Source organism: Vigna umbellata, chromosome 1, assembly GCF_029865625.1.
Source record: "Vigna umbellata cultivar VRB3 chromosome 1, Vumbellata_1.0, whole genome shotgun sequence".
Taxonomy (NCBI): Eukaryota; Viridiplantae; Streptophyta; class Magnoliopsida; order Fabales; family Fabaceae; genus Vigna; species Vigna umbellata.
This window is the reverse complement of record NC_142165.1, coordinates 81454565-81476605: the sequence shown is the minus strand read 5'-3', so window position 1 is coordinate 81476605 and position 22041 is coordinate 81454565. Positions and strand designations below refer to the sequence as shown.

Sequence of the window (22041 nt, the reverse complement as noted above, 5' to 3'; positions counted from 1 at the left end):
GTCGCTCCTCAGTTCGTTCTCAAACTTCCTGCATTGCCATTCTTCACTTGTTGCAATGGTATTAAAACGGACCAGATGCTTGAATTTGTTGGTGTACTCCGAGACGGACATCCCACCTTGTACCAACTGTAGGAACTCTACCTCCTTAGCAAACCGCACACTGTCGGGGAAATACTCTTCATAAAATTTAGCCCTGAAAACTTCCCAGGAAATGGGACTTTGAGCTTCGGCCAACAACATCTTCATGCTCGACCACCAATGGCTAGCTTCTCCGGTCAACAAATACTCTGTGAACGCCAAACGGTTGTCATTTGGACACCTTTTGGCATCATAGATCCTTTCCATATCCCTCAGCCATTGATCCGCTTCCTCTAGAAGCCCCTTTCCATTAAACTTAGCAGGGTGGTGCTGCAAGAAGCTTTCCAAGCCCCACTCGGCATGAGGTGTAGTATTAGAAGAAGAGGCTCCTGGTGCGCCTCTGGTAGCTGCAATAATCTCCATTAGTTGACGTTGCGTTGCTTCAGAATTTGTGCGTGCGGCCTCTAAGCTCTGTAACGCAGCAGCATTCTGTTCCATCAACACAGTATTTTGTTGTTGCAACCTTTCTATCACTGATTCCAACAACCGAGAGTTGTTGGATGCCTCAGATTCATTGGGCTGTGGTGGAGGAGGGAGTCTAGGAGCCATTCGTTTTCTGGACCAGAGAAAACGTACGTTAGTTATATTCAAGAGTTAAAAACAATAACTCACTAAACACACAATAAGCACACAACAAAAACACAGTGTACTCATAACCCTAAGTGTCCTTAAAAGAACAAAACTGCTCTGATACCAATAAATGTAACATCCCAATATATAGTAATTACCATAAATTAGAACTAATCACATTTATAGAATTAACAGTGCAGTCTTAAGCAAAACAGCTATTAAAAACCGAACAGTAAGCGGATACAGAGTTCAGAAAATTCTACAATATACCAATGTTCAGGACGAACGGTTTTACAAAGCCAAATAACCGAACGTCCCAAAAAGCTACACATATATACTAAAGACTACAACTTCTCGAGCGCTCTATGGCTCGGCCTTAACCTCTACTTCGACTAGGCTATCGTCCTCCAAATTTTCTTCTTCCAGCGTTTCTTCAAGCAACGCCTCTCCGCCTACTCACATCCACACGGATGATCATTGCATTGACAAGACGGACGTACATAACCAGCAGACAACACAAGGAATTGCAAGGGTAAGCTTAGGTAATTTAATTCATACAACCAATATAAAATTTAACATATGCAATTAACACACAAGACATATAACAATATATCAAAGCATATAATAAATCATCCAAACTCTCACAAGACTGACCGTCCGGACTGTATGAATCCATGTATCTACAGGCGTTTGTGCACTCGGGTGATGTGATAACTGCAAACACTCAAACAGCTGCCACCCGAGGTTAGCCCTATCAGTCCAAAGTACTCAGTAGGACTAGGACCTCCTGCCATTCCCACACATGACCTACTCCCCTCTACATGAGGACGAGCACTCACGGAATATCAGGATGAACAGCCATCAGCAGCTTTACCATGGTCATACTACATAACTTCTCATATTCAAATCATAGAGACGTTCCTCCTTGGAACGCTCGTTCAAATTCCATAATCATAGTTTCATCTATTACACTGTTCGCACGTTATAATACTTCCTCTTATTCACATTTCTGTTATTTGTTCCACTTCCATAAAATGACGAGCGTTCATCCTTTTCATAATAAGGACGAACGTTATTATAGTACGGAGAAATCCTCGTTTCTGAACAAAAGAAACGAACTCCTGTCCACTGACGGACGTTACGAATACTTAAACTCAGTCAAAGGAACTGACTCTACAAACTCTGAATAATACTTAGAAAAATTTAAGTACAATGACTCTAGATCGAATCAAATGGATAGATACATCACAAATTATTTAGATAAATGAGCCGAGCGTGATTTAATTCAGGATACACTACCGCCAGTCAATGACCGAACGTCAACTAATAATTTTGGACGAACGCTATTTACGTTCGTTCGGGAATCAAATATAAGGACGAGCGTTCAGTATAAAACCGAACACTACTTAGGACGAACGCTAGGTAGATGACCGAGCACTAATTAGAACGAACGCTCGATATAAGATCGAGAGCTCATTTGGACGAACGCTTAATATAAGACTAAGCGCTACCTATAACGAACGCCGGATTATAGAACCGAGCGTTACTAATATAACTTCAATTAATTTCGCTCGTTGGATACCACTAGGCTGAGCCGAACGCTCAAACCTAGCCTTTCACAAGAGGACGCTCGTTCTTAAGCAGAATCCTTTCCAAATGAAAGAACTCCTATTGTAAGTCATTTTCAAGGGAAAACCGAACGGTAGAAGACCGTTCGATGACGAGCGTGCATTATCAAAGTAAGGACTATTATATTTTCCAGATTTTTCATCTACAATAACTTCACATTTTTCATACGATTCACATCTTATAACTTATCTCCACCATAAATCTCATACATTACAGAATTCATATTATCATCTCATACCTTACAGAAATTATCCATTTTCCAATTCATACGTTTCATCCTCAACATACAGTTCATACAATATCACTCATACACAACCAGTACAACAGGGCTCGTTCATGCATACTTAAACATCATACATTTCATACATCCAGTACACTTCATGCTTTCACACACATCATACAAGTATCAATTAAATTACTAAAGCTTCCCTTACCTGGTTCAGCAGTGAACGCCCTAAGCGAATGCTTTTTAACTTGTCCAAATACAGTTTCCTACCCTCAACGTGCTTCTCAAGTGTTTCACTAAATCTAACCATAAGAAACGGAGAAGAACTTAGCTTATACTCTAACATGCAGCTGTACCAGGGTTCGCATGTAACTCAGAAAAGGGTGTTTAGAGTTTGAGAACTTACCGGTCACAGAACTCTAAAGCGTTCGGTTCCAGTGAGAGCTCACGACGTCGTGAATGGTCCTACGGTTTCTGAAATGGGATCGGAGGAGATGATGGTGAGTTATCTTAGAGAGAAGATGAAAGAGTTTTAGAGAGAAGGAGGAGAAAAATGCAAGGTTTGATTCAGAGGGAGAAGAAAGATGCATGCGGGAATGGGGAGAAGGTTTTTTAGAAATGAGTTTCCTTCCCAATTCAAACGAACGCACTCTCCCCTTCCGACACCTGGCTTCCCATACTGACTTCAGAACCTTCCACCGTGACACTTGGCAAGGGGACAGAGAGAATGAAAGTGCGTTTTTAATGCACTGCAGAGGGGTTTTCGGGATTCATTACTGGACGTGACAGGTAATTATGGGTGTGCACTTTCCTGGGTCTCACAGTATGGATTGGGGATAATATAGAGATTTCAAAGGAGGAAATATTACATTGATCGTGTTTTAAGTAGTGTATTGAGGGGGATTTGAGGAGATTAACCTAACTCTTCTAGATTCCTACTCTAATAGAGGAAGATGTCTAGTTGTAAAAGTTGAAGGAGGCTCTATATTTTGAATTTTGGTGGTTGATCAAACTTATAAATATAAAATTTACCCTGTCATGCTCTATGGAAGGGGGATTGACCAACCTTGAGATATATAGCTATAACCTTTGTGGGCAAGGGTGGGAGGTGATAGGTGCATTATCTCTGAGTCTACTCAATAAATATGCATTTCGGAAGTAGACCTGAAATGTTAGTGGTGTATGAGTTTGTGTGATGGATTAAATGTTGAATTTTATGTTATCATATGATTTTGCTTAATTAGAATAATTGAGTATATGTTTTTTATTTTAATTGATTATGAATAATTTTATTTACATTAGCTTACCCTTCTTTTGGTTGTTGGTTTGTGGTTTAACCATATGCTATGTTCGTATAGTATATGTGGTAGATGGGGTTGTAGGAGAGGATGTTGAGCAACAATTAAACTATTAAAGAGATGCGGCTAAAGTTTTTAGTATTTTAAATACATCTATAGATGCTTTAAGATACTCCCATTGCATTTCAAATTATTATATCTTCGAGAAACTTTCATGTATACATTTGGTTTTTGAATTGCTTCAGAGATTTTAAGGACATTATAAGTATATTTCTTATAATGCTTTATATATTAAATGTTGTTGCATATATTAGCATGTTCTTACATGACTGAAAACATGTCATGAACACTCCACAAGAAGCTCTTTCTCAATTCCTCAACCTTCAATCCGAGATGGTCCTAGGTTTATATGTCATCTTAGTCTAAGCTAGGGTATTTCTTAAAAGACATTTGACACTTAAGTTAGGGATGTGTGCCAAAAAGCATTAAATATTGTAATAATAAATGTAATTAACTTACCTCATTAATGATGTTTTTTATACTATGTTTATGGGCTTTTACCTGCTTCGGCTTGGTCCACATAGATAATCACCTTGATTAATTTTCTTAATGTCTTGGTAATGTACTTTAATTGTTAACTTTAGTTAATTACAATTCACCTACACTTTTGTAATGTCTTGGTCTAACATAGTATGGTTTTGATTAAAGAGATTTTGATCATCTAAACATAATCCAAAATTGTATGAGGTAATTAATAATGTGAGTTAATTGTTAACCTTAATTAATTACAATTCACCTATACTTTTGTAATGTCTTGTCAACATAGTATGGTGTCAACTAAAAAGATCTTGATCATCTAAACATAATCCAAAATTGTATGAAATAATCAATAATTTGAGTCGATATTAAAATTATAGATTGAGACGGCTTTAGGTTGTGTACCCGAAATGATCTTGAGCATGATAATACATTCTGATTCGATATAGTATGAAAGAGTCCAGATGTTAAAATGATATTGAGATGAAATGATGTAAAGAAAATTTATGTTCTTTGACCATTTATCTTATAAATATAATATATTTTTTAATACTCAAGGTGTCACATATTTCATTCCATAAAAAAATGTAGTAGTTAAGTAGTAATCCATAATTCAAAATTTAAAATTTAATCTTCCAATTTCATCGTGCACCACGTTTCCTTTATAGACTTATATGATATAAGGGTTGAGAAAGTTACATTCATTTAAAAAACACATGAATTTCGTTTAGGAAAATGATACTTGAACAACCATTTTTGACAACATTTAGACACGCGCACACGTGTCAAAATCTGAGTGGTCCATTTTCATTTAATTTTTCCAACTGGACCACTCAGATTTTGACACGTGTGCGCGTATCTAAATGTTGTCAAAAATGGTTGTTCAAGTGTCATTTTCCTTTCGTTTAGTACACTTATTTTTACAATTATGATGACACTGCTTTCTTTACAGTCATAATTATGATGACAATCATGATAGTTTCATGTCGGTATAATTTTATGTAATAATTATTTCATCATGATGACATTTTTATATTATATAATGATATTATATGAATTCGAGAATTATATCTAACTTCTATTTTATAATTATAGAAAAAACTGCTTTTTGTGTTTGTTGATAAATATGTATGATTTTTTACACTTTTTTTCTTCTAATTTTATTTTAAAGTAATTGTCATTTTTAATTAAAATAATTAGATTTTATTTACTTTTCAATTGATCATTAATTTAAACTTAATTATTTTTTAATCAACATAATTATTTTACTATTTTATCTTTTTTAAATCATTATTTATTTAAATTTAATTATTTTTATTAAAATTAAATTAATCATTTATAATAATAGAAAAGAAGAGACGTGTGAATATCGATAATGGTCTGTGGATAAACCCACATTTTGACATGTTTTTTAAGAGAGTGGAAAATGGTAGGTTGAGAAAACTACATTTTTTACATGTTTTCTTTCTTTATAATGAGAGAATAAACAAAAAGTGTCACGTGCAATTGTCTGAAACTAATTTCTTCCTCACTTATGTATAAGAATAACAATATCATCAGACGTTTTACATTTATTTGACGTACAGTACTATAAAGATAAAATAATCTTGAAAATATAAAGTTTGTATTTTTTTTAAAAAATAATAATAAAAAATAAGAAAAGTGGTGTCATATGTAAAAAATAAGAAAAAATAGTATCAAATGTAAAAAATTTGTGTGTCAAGTGATATTTTTTCTATTTATAACTCTACCATTTACACATGTTTGTACAACTTTTCATTTCTCATCATGGAGCTTCTCAGTCCCTTCTCTCTCCTCTTCACCTTTGCCTCCATATTGTTCTTCATTCAGAGGCTTTCAAATCCCCAAAAGTCCCTCAAAAACTTGCCACCTGGACCATGGAAGCTGCCTCTTCTTGGCAACATTCACCAATTTGTTGGGGCTCTTCCCCATCAAACTCTGAGAAACTTGGCTAACCAATTTGGACCATTGATGCACCTGCAACTTGGTCAAAAATCACACATAATAGTCTCTTCAGCAGATATTGCCAAAGAGGTTTTGAAAACTCATGATGCCATCTTTGCCAACAGGCCTCATCTTATTGCTTCAAAATTCTTTGTTTATGATAGCAGCGACATAGCCTTTTCTCCTTATGGAAAAACTTGGAGACAACTTAAAAAGATTTGCGTTTCAGAGTTGCTACATGCAAAGCATGTTCAATCACTGAGGTTCGTAAGAGAAGAAGAGGTGGCTAATCTAGTTAGAAAGGTGTGTGCCAATGAAGGATCGATTTTGAACCTCAGCAAGGAAATTGAGTCGGTGATGAATGTAATAATTGCCAGAGCATCAAATGGCAAAAGGTGCAAAGACCAAGAAGCGTTCATATCAGCCATGGAGCAAGTGTTGCAGCTGTTGGGAGGCTTCTCCATTGCTGATTTCTACCCTTCAATCACAGTGCTTCCTTTTCTTACAGGAATCAAAACTAAACTTGAAAGAGCGCAGAGAGAGAATGACAAGATCCTAGAAAATATGCTGAAGGATCACATGGAAAAAAATACCAACAGCCAGAAGGAGATGCAAGAGGATTTCATTGACGTTCTTCTCAAAACACAAAAAAGAAATGACCTGGAAATTCCCTTGACTCACAACAACATTAAAGCTGTCATCTGGGTCAGTATGCTATTTTCTTTAATAATTCAGAAAAACAAACACACATGTTTATGTCTCTGACAAATTGGCATGAAAAATAATAAAAACTAAAAACATTTTTAAATCACTTAAAGTATTCAATATAATAATAAAAATTAAATAAAAAAATATTTTTTTCAAAGACTAAATATAAAATTCACAAAAAAAATATATATATATATATATATATATATATATATATATATATATATATATATATATAATCAAAGTATAAATCAGATAACCCTGAAAATTTATTCTACAGAACAAAAAAACTCTGCATGGATATAGTTTAATGTATAAAAATTCGAAGTAACAACTTATTAAAATATTATTTCTAAACAATGAATTATGAGACCCACATATGCTGAATATATTCATAATGAAATAATTTCAAATCATTTGAGGAAAACCTCAAATCATCTCTTAATAAATTGGAATACGAAAACATATAATAGAAAACATTTTTCTCTTAAAATTAAAAGGAAAATGAGAGAAGAATCATGATTTATGATTTATATACGAAACACAAAAAAGATTTGTATGTATTTGCATTATAAAAGAAACACAAAATTAACTTTTCAAAAATTAGTGTAGATTAAATTGTAACATTATTAGGCTCAACTAGCTAACGGACTTTGAACCTCACACATAAGATTAATTGTTTTAGAAATAAAGTTAAAAATGATTTTTAACCACTTTTAATAAATAAATATTTATTTTAGTATTAGTGTTGATTACCCTCATGTTAATAAAGTTTACTTAATGTGGAATGGTATAATAAAGTTTATTTAAGTGACTCTAATAAGACACAAAAGATTATTTAAAAAAAAGTGTTAAAATGATAAAATTCTTTTAACTTTTTTTATAAATAATTTTTTGTATTAATGTTAGATTATAGTAGGTGGTTTAATGATAGGTATTTGTAAAGTGATTCAATTGACTGTATTAATGTTATATTATTTATATTTACTTATGTTAGGATTAACCAAATTAACGTTTGAATATGTGAGTATGGTAATGTATAAATTTTAATCTAAACATTTAAATTTTAAGATGATAAATGTCGTATTTCACACTTTTTCTCTCCAATTTTTTATATTCATTTTCTTATTTATGTGGTCTTTTCAATCATGCTTATCTTTTTTATTCATACACATTTTTTTCATTTGTACTTTTTTCCTTATCTTCATTTACACTTTTTTTTCAACCACATTTATATTCTTTATTCACACTTTTTCTCTCCAATTTTTTATATAAATATTTTTACATTCATTTTTTTTATTTGTGTGGTCTTTTCATCCACACTCATATCTTTTATCCATATGGATTTCTTTTATTTATACTTTTTTCCTTATCTTCATTTACACTCTTATTTTCAACCACGTTTATATTTTTTATTTACACTCATCTACTTCATTCACCACAATTTTTTTTTATATATATTTTTTGTATTTTATTCTTTTGAAACATTCGAAGAACTCTTTTCTTAAACTAACATCGATGTTAAATTAAATAAATTTTAAAATAAAAACACCTTATTTTCGACTTGACAAACTGATTTAATTAAAAAATTAATTTAAAAGTTAGTGAAAAAAAGTATCAACTTAATTTATCTTCAAAATTTGATGTAAACGAATTCGTGTATGTAGTTTTAGAATCACACACAAGGTTCACAAAAAAATATTAGTTAATTAACTTTAATTTTACTTATTTACATAAACTTTTCATTAACACTAATTTCTTTAGTGTTATAACACAAGGACTTACTCAACCATGTATAAAGAATTAGAGTTTATGAAAATAAAAAATATTTTTACCAATAGACAAAAATGATGAAAGAGTGGTCCCTAAACATTTGATTGATTTCCTTCTCGAGAAAAGACTTAATTAAGTTAGGTATACTTCTGTCTATGTCCTTTTTGTTTTTTTCCTTCCCAAACAAACAAGTCACAGGTGTACTTGAATTAGTTTCATAAAACAAAAAGAAAATATTTAATTCTTTATAACATAAACCTAATTTGATAGAATCGATTTGATTTTAATAAAAACCTAGGATATTGTTTTTTTTTTCTTTAGACATTACAATGTCGTATAAACCATATATTTCTAGCACCATTTAAATCACTCACGGTCAGCAAGACCAATTTGTAACAATTTTATCAGTATATCTATTGACATCTTTGATAGAGTTTGGAATTTAATTGATTTTTCTTATTTTCTTTTTTATGCTTAAGATTTTGGTGTAAACACGGTCGTTTTAGCTTTTTATTTATTGGAATTCGCTGGTATGTTTTTTTTTTTTTTAAAAAAAAATCGATCTATATAAATTTATTACTTTGAGGTTTGTTTTATACTCTCCCATATTGAATGTTGGATATTGTTTGTTGAGTTTTAATACGATTTCTATTTGGGTAGACATTTATCTTTATACTTTATGAACAATTATACCCATTATTTTTACTTATATAGATTTCTACGCAACAAAACCCGATTGAGTTATTTATTTATAAGGAGCTATACACAATACATAAATACATAAATAAATAATAAATAAAAGTTCTGCATTAAGATTTTAGACTCAATATTCATATTTTAATACGAAACTATTATCATCTACGATTTTAACATTCAAGTTTTTATGGTCTGTTCTATCACAAAAAGTTTTGAATTTTCGTACCTTTTATTCTTTAATTAAAATCTCCAATAGAGTAATGACATATTAAAAGAAGAAGAAAAAATAATTGATTTCTAAAGCTATTAATTAATGGTTGATTAATTTCAGGACATGTTTGTGGGTGGGACTGCAGCACCGGCAGCAGTTGTAGTATGGGCAATGTCAGAACTGATGAGAAATCCTGAGGTAATGGAGAAGGCACAGAGCGAGGTGAGAAAGGTGTTCAATGAGAAAGGATTTGTGGATGAAGCAGAACTTGGAGAGTGTGAATACTTAAATTCAGTGATGAAAGAAACAATGAGGCTGCATCCTCCAGAGGCATTGTTAGTTCCAAGAGAAAACATTGAGGCTTGTGTGATCAATGGATATGAAATCCCTGCAAAGAGCAAGGTCATTATCAATGCTTGGGCCATTGGTAGAGATCCAATGTATTGGAATGAAGCAGAGAGATTTCTGCCTGAGAGATTTCTTCAGAGTTCTTATGATTTCAGTGGCACGCACTTTGAATACATCCCTTTTGGGGCTGGAAGGAGAATTTGTCCAGGAGCTGCATTTTCCGTGCCTAACATGTTGCTGTTACTGGCCAATTTGCTTTACCATTTTGTTTGGAAGCTGCCATATGGAACCAATCACCAAACATTCGACATGTCGGAGTCCTTTGGCCTTACTGTTCGAAGAGCAAATGATCTTTGCTTAATTCCCATCCTTTATTATCACCCTTCCACAATTGCCAATCAGTAAAACTTCCGCGCTTTAGTATTTTGGCTATTTAAGAAATAAGTAATGATAACAGGACACACTTTTACATTCATTTGACACAAGCTAAGGGATAAAATGGTAAAAAAAAGTGCAAACTTTTGTATTATTTCAAGAAAAAAGAAAATAAAAATAAGTAAGGATAATGTCAAATGAATGTAAAATATTTAGGTCCGTCAAAGAATCTTTACTCAAGAAATATATTCTGAGAAATGTGTAATCCAAAACATAATATTTCTATTCTTGTTTTGTTGTTAACAATATTTTTTTTTCTTTTGGTTTTTAGGTTTTTAGGTGTTTGTTTTAAGTGGTGTTTTTATATTTAGTCAAAATTTAAACCGACATGTTTATTTATAATAAATTGTTTGTATTTAAAAAAGTTCCATCTGTATAACTATAAATAAAATTTTCATAATGAATTTATTGGAATGAGATGTTCTTGATTCCAGTGTTTTCACAAATTATTTTACTTTGAGTTGTTGTTTACTGAGATCTTCTAGATCCAATTTCAAATAAAGGTAACAAGTCGGAATGTATGAAAAAATATTTCAATATGTAAGACATGTATGATAAATATAATGAAATTACTAAATAACACGTTGTAATTTATGTTCTCTATTGATAGTATTATAATATTACTTACTTAAATGAACCTTGATTTGAAGTTTTAAGTATGTTTATCTATCATTAACATTTTTTATCCTATCTTAACATGATAATCTTATTTGGGATGTAATGTTGTTTTAAGAAGACAATATTATCTATACCTTATACTATACAATATCATTCAATCCAAAATACTTCATTTTACAAAAAATTTTCATACTTTTTGGTTCTAGGATATTTAGGTATAGTAGCCCCAATCATGGTGAACGAAGGGAAGGGAAGAAGAGACTTAGACAAAGATGATAGGAAGTGGCTATCAAATGAAAAAGATACTACTATAGAAAAAGCTATTGACTACAGTTAAAAGACCATGATATATTAACAACTTTTTTAACAATTTTTTGACAATAGACTGTGTCACTATTTTATTGGTTCGTATATTTGAAACAGACCAATCGCAAGCTACCACATAAGCGATTGTAAAAAAATTGTAAAAAAAAATTGTTAAAAAAACATTTTCCACAGTTAAATGAGCCTTTCTACTACGACTTTCAAACCGTCGTTGAATAGGTCATCGTTAAAAGTTTGATAAAAACAATGATTGTTTGGAAACTGTCACTAAAGTTTCAAACCACGACAATTTATGAACACTATCGTTAAACAAATGAAGTAAATAAAAATACACTCATGTCTAAACGTTGTTATAAGCCCATCTCAATATCAAAATTTTCAAATTGTAGATTGACATATGACCATGGTTAGTGTATTACCTGTCATTATATTTCTCAAACAATGACGATATGTGTTAATTGTCATTAAAATTGGATTTTTTTTTAAATATGTTATTGATTTTTTACCAAAATTCTGTCAGAAATTTCGAAAAATACAGCCAATTCAGTATAACGGTATAACGAAGAAAAGGATTTTGAATATGATTGATGCTTCCTTAACTTATTTTATTTCAAGATATTGTTTTCTTGATTGAGATTTTCTGCATCTACTTTCAAATATAAATGAAGGGAATGTTTGAAAAGGTATTTCGATACTCAAGTCAACAATACATAATACATGCATAATATATGTAATAAGATTATTCAACAATACATTGAAGTACCTGAAAAACACTAGAAGAGAGGGTTGAATAGTGTTAATGAAAAAAAAAATTTCGCCACCCTTCTAATATAGCACGTTCGTCGAGTATGAGATTTATCAAACAATTGTTAAACATTCAACTTCAAGTAATTGTAAACGATAACTTCTGTTCACGTGATATTCAAAATATATACTGTAGGGTTTGTAAGAACTTCCTTAGTTAAAGAACAACCGTTTAGTATGAGAAAATTCTTGTTTTGTAAAACTAAAGTGCTACTAGAGGTTTTTATGAGAGAAACGTTTAAGCAAAGATAAATAAATGCAAAGATATTTTTATACTGGTTCACTCTAACTAAGCTACGTCAAGTCTCCTCTATCACAAAGGGTTCCATTATAATCTTCAACAAGATTACAATTGAGTATTCTCACAATTCTTGATATTCTCAATCAATAAATAACCTTCCCTTACCCTAAACTGGATGAGTATTCACACTACTCCTGGTATCCTCAATCGCGAATAACCTTCCGTTACCCTAGATTAGATGAGTATTCGCACAACTCCTGGTATCATTGATTAGTGAATAACCTTTTGTTACCTTGGATCAGTTGAGTATTTGCACCACTCCTGATACTAGACAATCCTAGTATCCTTTGATATGCTGCCTAGATTTCCTTAACTCATTTGAGTTCAATAAGTGTTTTAATTCTCTTCAGAATTACAATCAACGATTTCTTACAAGTCGTCTAAACTATTATTCTCGCAGAGAGAATGTGTTTACAATTCAATACAGTCTAAACACTCACAAATGTTTCTCTCTTTTCTCTTTTTCTCTCTTCTTATCGTTGAGGTAGCGTTTATCAATTGAGCTTTTATCTAAAGATATCAAGCGTTGAGTAAGAACTTCATCGTTGGACGAAGTAACATTTTTAGTTCATCGTATTGTCTGGACTGATGTAAACATTTTTTTGTGATATTTCCTTTAAGAGCGTTTATCAGGTTAAGTTTTTATGTTTTTGGTTTAAGCTTTAAGAGTGTTTTGTCAAAGATATAGTCTTAACATTTTTTCTGTTTTCTGAGAGTCCAACTGAATACGCTTGAGTACAATATAGCTTTCACGTTTAGCGTAAATCTCTTAGACGCTTTTGACTTACTAGTCATTTAGCATTGCGTTTGAGTGTTTTGACATAGGTATTTTTGTGTTTTCTACAATCTTAAGTGTTTTCTAAAGACTTTTATGTTGTTGTGGATTTTGAACCTAATACTTATGTTTCTACCTATGGTATTTTTAGATTCTTGTTTCGTTTAATGTTATTTGGTTAAACTTAAAAAATGAGAGTGTTTAGACATATAAACAATTTTTTCTTAACATACATTATAATATATGTTCTATTTATGGTATTCTAATAAGTCTTACGTGGATAGGTCTCGACTAATTAAGTCATGGGTATGTTAATCCTTAATTAATATTTGTCACCTTGTCACACAATAATCTTATTTAGACGTGTTCCAAGATGATTTTTTTTAAGTAGATGCACTATGTCAAAAATGGCTTTTTATACATGTTAAAAAAGGCTTTTTACACCGGTTTTCGAATAGGTATAGAAGCAGGGGTATAAAAGTTTTTCGTTCTTTTCTACCGGTTCTAGAACCGGTGTAAAAAATTTAACTTTTACACCGATTCTATCTAAAACATGTACGAAAGTTTGATATTTTACACCTGCTGTTTCTGGACAGGTATAAAAAGTTCTGATGAAACAAAACTCACTTTTATACCAGATTCGACTAAAATAAGTATAAAAGAATTTCACTTTTATACCTAGTGATTTTATAACCGGTGTAAAAAGCTTTTTTTTTCTTTTTAATATTTGATTTGTATGTGCTACTATCAATATCAAAACCTGCATAAAATTTAATTCCAAAATATAGTCTAAATAATCAATAATGAGCAAAATGATCAATATTATTTCTAATATAAAATTTAATAATAATGATTCGCTTATAGATATTTTTTTTTAAAACTATATTTAAGGTTTAACTAAATTTTAGTTACCTTTTAAATTTGGATATGCGGGAGTGAATTATTTTTTAATTTATATGTAAATAATATAATATTTTAATTTATATTTGTATTTTTATATGAATATTTTCTTTTCATTATTTTAGGAACTCTATGACTAATACCTTACAGGTGAAAATTCAAGCTAATTTTTATCTTAAGTAATTCAAATGAACTATATTTGTAGAACATTTTATAATTTCAAACAGAATCTGGTTTCTAACTTATCAAGATAATTCTACTTATAATATATGTAGAACATTTTATTTGCAACCTCTTTGCAACAATAGAGAAATATACACTTTGAAACTAAGCCAAATATTCAAGTATTATTCTTCATATAATTTTTAACTTTTATTTACTTATTAAACACTATATATTAATAAAGATGTGGCAACTTCAAAGGCATATACAAAGCTGAAAGATCAAAAGAATAATTCTTTTTATTAGACTTGAAAATTTTCTAATAGCAAAGAATATCTTATTGTCAAATGCTACTTTTGTAGATATCCTTCTAGTTCTGCCAAACCTGATTTTATATATTCTCCATGTTTGAATGTGCAGCATTCTCCATGCAAAAGAATGCTGAAGAACATAACATTTCCAATTAACAAGTCAACCCAGATGCAATGCCTATAATTAGTCCATTACTGTAAAAAGGATTGAATGAAACAAAACATGTTTACCTATTAAAGAGTTCCACATTGATGTATTGAAAAATTTGATTAAATAGCTTTTGAACTAGAACAGTAGGGACCTGGGGCAAAACATAAAATCAGTTTGCTCTATAACATTAAAAAGGACTTGGAAGTCAAGGGCCGTACAGATACCAATTCACTGTACTGTCAAACCTTCACATACATAGTTTTTTTCATAATCTTGAGATATTTATTAACGCATTCCATAATGCTAAGCCAAGAACCAGCTTGTTGACTGTTGTCATTTGATTCTCTATCTGCCTGAAGTCATATTATCATACGTAAGTGGAATAAGCATAGTGAAAGTGTAGATACACTTCTTTTTAAGTACTTTTGAGACAGAAAAAAGAAAGTAAACTTTTTCAAAAGTTAATTTGCAGAAGTTATCTTAGCTTCTTCAACATTATTTTCGTTTCTTCTTCTCCTATAAATGCTTAAGGTGAAATTTATCTAAATAGATCTATAGTCAACTAAATTAAGTGGAATAAGCGTAGTGAAATTTACACTCTGTAGATTCTTGCTACCTCCACTTAATTCCACCTATGACACTAATCCTACTGGCCTATAATTTGCTGCACACAGGCACCACATGCATAGGAATACCAAGAAATCTTCCATAATAAATTACACAGCCTCCATACCTTAATACAAGAAGAAAGCAGAGATGTCAAATCTGCCTTGAAATTTTCTTGAATGATTCCATATATTTTTTCCACGTAAGCTGCAAGCTGTTGCTTGAAAAGCAAAGCTGGATACTTGGCATCAACCTGATGCACTACATCAAAAGCACTGCTGGAAAGACTATTAGATGAGCGAAAACCCTGAGAAACAACATCAAATTCCATATAGTGAGTTTAGTGGCATTATCTCTATAATAATATTTATTAAAGTAAATACCATTATGTATAGGTGTATATTAAAATGATTTTGGGTATATTAAAATTGAAATTTTACTGATTTTGGGTAGCAATTCTTGCATAGTTTCCTTTTCATTTTCTTTGGCCTTTACTAGTATTGAACTTTAGACACTTACATGCTTCAGAGAAAAGTGTATTAATATAGCATGCTACAGGCAATAAGGAGACAACCACATCCTATTGATAACCTTCATTCACATTTCAGGAAGTGGTGTAAGATTGTGTACTGTCAGAAAGTGTCAATTCAGAGTCACAGAAGTCATAACCACATTAAGCAAGAGATGCCAATTTACAATTATATAGAAACCTCTTTGAAAAAAACCTGTTGTATAAAGCTTCCATCCAAAAAGCCAAATACGATAGGAGGATCGTCCGAAGCGGTCAGTTTTCCATCCTCTTGAAGCTCCAAAACCACCTGTTTGCAAAGGTGGATAAAATGATTAAGCAACAAGATAAATATCGCATGTCAACAAGTGTATCTTACTTATTATCAAAAGTAAATTTTATCAATCCAATTGGTAGATTTAATCTTCTTATAAAAAGTAGATCAAGTTTATAAGATAATATTACATAATTTAATAGTTTTTATGTAGTTTATTTTGCATAATAAAGCAGTTGAAAGTGTCTTTCTACAAAGTTTGGTACCTAGTATGAACTGATCTTATTCCTACGCACCAGTCAAGAAGGCTTTCTCCACTGTAGGGCAGTGGATTTGGGAAGGATGAAATTTACAGTCTTAAACTCTGGTCAACCTCATGTTTTAAATTAGTTACAAAATAACAACATTCCACAATCAGTCCAAAATTAAAAGAATCATGTTTCCTTAACTAATATCTCTTACCTTTATTATAATCACCAAAACTATGGTTGCCAAAACCTCTAGAGATGCACATGAAGAAAATACATATTTCACTAACAAAATGGGCATCCTAATGACTTCCAAAACCACAAAAGATCTCAACAACTGAGGAAGCAGAAAAGGCCAAAGTGAAGGAAATTTCCCAACAACAGATTAAATAAGGCTGTAATTAAATAAGGCGATCTCAACAACATATTAGAACTTAGAATCTTGTTTCCCAACGATTTTTCTTAGAGAAATAAATCAATTCCCATGGCAGGTGGTTGAATTCTTAGAGAAATAAATCAATTCCCATGGCAGGTGGTTGAAATTTGCAAAGACAGTAAGGTCAAGTATGAGTTGGACAAGAAAAGTGGACTTATAAAGGTGTGGTTTCGATTTTCATACTTTCATTCCCCTTCTTCCATTCCATATGCTTTGATGTGTTTGAAAAAGATGAAAGACTTTCTTCTAATGGGGTAGCATTATCATCTATCATTGCTGCCTGTCTGTACTAAAGCATAAATAACACACTAACGAAAGAGCTTATATTAATACGCCTAAAGAACTTATATTATTTACGATAATGCCATCACATCACTTTTTACACCTAATAGATTACAGTAGGTATAAAATATCGCTATAAAAAATGTATTTTGTATTAGTGATGACATTCTGATAAATGTGAAAAAGAGTTGTTTTTACACTTATAAATGAACTCAATCTAGTAATTATTCATGTTGTTACTTAGTGAAAGTTGTAATAGGAAGTAGATGTTATGTAAAACATTGTACAGGAAAGCTTGTATTATTTGGTCTGTTGTCAGCCAATTCTCGCTAAGCAAAAGCTAAAATTCGCACTATCAGAAGGAGGACATTCACATAGCGCATCAGTACCTGTGCGTTGAGCGAAGAGCATTAGTTAAGAAAATTTGCACAACGCATACACACATGTGCGCTGAGTGAATTAATGAAGTTAAGTGGCTTAAAAATAAGCGACAGAAAGACAGAAAAGATCTTCTGACAAAACACAGTATGAAAAATTCTAGAGACGCTCAGGAGACTCTTCAAGACATCAAGACTTCATTTTCTGCAAGGAATTGCTGTAAAGAGTATGTTTTAGATGTCTAGGAGATGCTAGTTTTTCTATTCATTGGAATTGGTTGTATGACAATACATTAAATGTAATTTTCCTGTGCAATATATGTGACTCTTCTTGTGCTTTCCTTGACTTGTTTATAATTATACGAAAGTATTTTTAGAACAGAAACGTAAGAAAAACAACTAAAAGTAACTATGCTAGGAATAACTTCTATGCTTTTGGTCATTCTCAACATCTGAAATTAATGCAAAGTTATCTGTTAAATTAATTAAGGAATTAATAATTTAATAGATAATTTTAGAACTTGCTTTAAGGAATTAAAGTACAATAAAATTTAATAGATATTATTTCAACATAATATTTTTCTCTCTTGAAACATCTTTTTCTTTATCCCCATCTACAACACAATAAAAAAAAGTGTTAACTAATCATATTAAAACATAAAGTAATAAATAATTAAATTAAATCAGGTGGGTTTGGCTCACCACGGGTTAAATCCGAGTGAGCCGGGTTCTAAGTGGACCAGGTTAAAAATTGGTCCGTATCAAAAAATGACATTTTTTTAAAACCCAACCTGGCTCGAACCCGTAGTGGGCCGGATTGACCCACGGATTCTAACCTATTTTGACTATATTAGATTTTTTGCAATTGTACACCCATATATTGTATCTTTTCCCTTTTTTTCAAACACTCTAATAATAGGTGATGACAAACTTACATTGTCCCTAGATTCAGGTCTAAATAACATTGTATTTTGCATTGGAAAAACTGTACTACTAGACCCAACTAAAAATATGAAAACATATAAATCCATATATTAAAGATTGGAAGAATTCAAGTGAGAAAAAGAAAGTCAACAATAATCATATTTTAATTCATTAAAAACAGAAAAAAGTGTCTACTTAGAAGATTTCTATTTTTCGTTGACAATTTTGCATTTAAATTTTAGAAAACATTCTCCAAGTCTAGCAACAACATTTAGATTCTATATTTCTCTTTGCTTCAAGATGACATTTTCTATATACAACATTATGTTCGATTTCTTCATAAATATATATTGATCCATAATTCTCTCCAAACTCAACAAATTCTTCAACACCAAGATAATAAAAATTAACAACAAAAGAGAAGAGATTAAGAACACTAATTCATTTGTATGAAAATTTTAAAAATAAACAAAAACAACAAAAAGATTAAAAGAGTGGCAAGAATAACCTAATGTGTTGGAGAACGGGCAAAGAGTGTTGGGTCTATCGAGGAGAAGGTTCCCTGTGGGTTACAGAAACACCAATAAGACACCACTCTTTACCCAAAACCTTAAGGCAATGGGTTCGTGGGTCTTTTATCTTTATATATTGCTCTACTTTCTCGTTTCTATCCAATGTGGGACTTGGACTCACACTTGGATCTCAAGGATCATTATACTCCATCGGCTCTGATACCACTGTTGGGTCTATCGAGGAGGAGGTTCCCTGTGGGTTACACAAACACCAATAACATCTGAGCCAACTATATAAGGGATCGACACTACTTTTTACCCAAAACCTTAAGGTAATGGGTTAATGGGTCTTTCATCTTTATATACTACTCTACTTTCTCATTTCTATCCAATATAGAATTTGAACTCACTTGGATTCCCAACAAAGAGTGTCAATGCTTCGTTTCGAAAGGTCGCTCGCTTTTGTTAGAATTGGTACGCTTTCATAGTTTTTTCATCACTCTCCACCTACCATAAATTTTATTTTATTTTACTTTATTTTAGTTTTTTGTAGTCTTCATTGTTTGTCTATCATCCTCCACTTACCAAACATTTTATTTTATTTTAACTTTTTGTACGCTTTTGTCGATTGTCCATCACCCTCCACTTACCATAAATGTTATTTTATTTAAAGTTTTTTTTTGTATGTTTTCATCATTTGTCCGTTACCCTCTACTTACTATTTATTTTTATATAAAATAAATAAATAAAAATATAAAAAGTCTTAAAATAAAAATAATTTATTCAACTCCATTACATGTTGCAGTGCAGAAATCTCATAAGGTAGGGAGACACATATGTATCACATTGAATTGAATGGATTATGGGAAGTGTTCTTGGAAACTTAGTTGAAATTTATGATCCTGTGAAAGCATAAATTCCCTGCTGTGTTCGTTTGGGGTGAATTCACTGTTCACGCGAATAAGCGAGGATGGATTTTGAAAAACCGCGTTGTTCTTTTTAGTATACGATTTGCTGAGATGGAAAGGAGACGATTTGCGAGATTACAAGGTCGAAGTCCTCTCGCTAATATGCGAGGATTTGCGACGATTTATGACAGAAAGTCTGATGTGCCCCTACGACAAATTATAGTTCCAGTGCTTCCATGAACCGAAATAACGTTATTCGATTCTAATTTTACTTAACCGATTCTAAGGAAATGAAATAAGTAAAAAATAAACACATGCACTCTGCTTTCACGAGAAAGAAGCCATGTACTGTGGTTTGAAGAGTAAAGTAGACTGTGGCTACCGATGTGATCACCCAGTTTGCACTGTCGTCTGGCCATGCATTTGTTTATTTGGAAATTGCTTTTGTAGCCTGGCGAGATTCCCTGTTTGATTCCCTGTTCGACACAACCATTCACTGGCGTTGACTGCAAAGGAGAGAATCACTTGCATTGACTGGAAAGGAGAGAATCCTGGCAAACAGGTTTGAATTTGAAAATATAAGCATCCACACCATTAATAAGATCGTGGTTGGTGGATAAGTTTACATAGAGAGAAGCCAAGTTTGAAGAGGTTAACTTTCACCAGATTTCCGCGACTGTGTGTGCTGAAGTATTCCGAAAGAGTAACCAACTGTGGAGGAGAGATAATCTTTCTTTCCGTTTTGATGTGGTTGTTGCAGGTAGAAGCATGGTGATTTAGTTGAGGAGGAAGACAGAGGAGCAAAAACGTTGTTGATGATGATGAAGGACTGGATGAAGGTGACCAAACGTGGAAGCAGGGGTTGAAGAAGTGAGGTTGATAACGGCTGTACATTCAGAAAGAAGAAGAGGGTATCCGGTTGGAGCTCTGTGAAGGAGTTGCAGGCGTTTTCGGTTACAAGTTTGATATTCCGGTTATCTTCTCCAACAACGTATTCGATTACACGAAGTCGTAACCAGTTACAGCTTCTCTATAAACTTCGTTTAGTGGCGTATTCGGTTACACGTTATTGTAACCGATTCGAGCTTGTCCAAGACCGCGTATTCGGTTACACTGTGGCGTCTCCGGTTCCAGCGTTTGAAGACGGTCCCAGCTCTGCAACCACCGGCCGCAACTCCAAGTGAGTTTCTTCAATTTGCATTTATAAATTATTATAGTGTAATTGCATAGGGGTAAATGAATTAGCATGTAGTATCCCGAAAGATGAGTTCTTGTACTGGTTTATTGCATGACCCAAATATTTTCTGATATGGGTTTACCTCTAATCTATTCTATTATAAGATAATTTAAAACAACGCAATGCTAATAGTTTGTAACAGTTATTTTGGAGGATTCTTTCTTCAGAGTTCACTTGCATTCAAGTTAGGATCCAAGATTCCAGTATGGGAGCTTCTTTTGTTGAATGCAATATGATGTGCTATAAATTTAAGAAATATGGATTTTGAGTGTTGGAATCAGACTTTGTTTTTGGTGATCATTTTTAACTCCCGCAAAAGTGATACCATTGATTAGAATACTGATAGAAGAGAAAGAAATGAGAAGGATGTCTTGTGGTGGATGTTCTCTCCTTTTCTGCCTCATAATATTCTAAAAAGAAATTAGAATTTGTTTTCAAGTTTCAAGTTGTGAAAATGCATGTTCTTTGTCTTTGGTTCTAGGATATTATAAAATATTAATTTTTCAATTATTTTCCTGTATGATGAAAAAGAAATGGATACTTATAAACTTCCTTGAGTAAGTTCTTATTGATTTGCTGCTTTTTGCTCGTGACATGTTCTATATCACCAGACTGATTTGTTAATTTAAAAGGAATGATTGATTATTTTACATTATGCCTCTTACAATATACCATTAGAGTTTCATACATATGTCAAGTGTATACTGATATGTCATACATTAGACTTTCATACATTAGAGTTCTTATGCTTACAATATACCCTTGCTCTATTTGTTGTATACTGATATGTCATGAGGTCTGCCCTCCATCCCTCCAAAGAAAATTGTATCTTTAGGACCTCAAGTGTTG

General features: G+C 32.0%; 1 protein-coding gene, 1 long non-coding RNA gene and 1 pseudogene across 2 annotated transcripts; 2 read left to right on the top strand and 1 right to left on the bottom strand.

Annotated features, from left to right (window-relative positions):
• LOC148206582 (uncharacterized) overlaps positions 1-22041 on the top strand; it is a 94057-nt pseudogene that overhangs the window by 34379 nt on the left and 37637 nt on the right.
• On the top strand, positions 6165-10780 carry LOC124838205 (cytochrome P450 71D10-like). The gene is made up of 2 exons (XM_047313740.2): positions 6165-7068; positions 9872-10780. Exons 1-2 carry the CDS (start codon positions 6187-6189, stop codon positions 10502-10504), a joined length of 1515 nt encoding a protein of 504 aa, XP_047169696.2. The 5' UTR covers positions 6165-6186; the 3' UTR covers positions 10505-10780.
• On the bottom strand, positions 15149-16304 carry LOC148206584 (uncharacterized). Its single transcript, XR_015786130.1, has 3 exons — positions 16212-16304; positions 15614-15793; positions 15149-15233 (listed from the first exon to the last, which is right to left on the bottom strand). It is a non-coding gene; the product is annotated as an uncharacterized LOC148206584 (long non-coding RNA).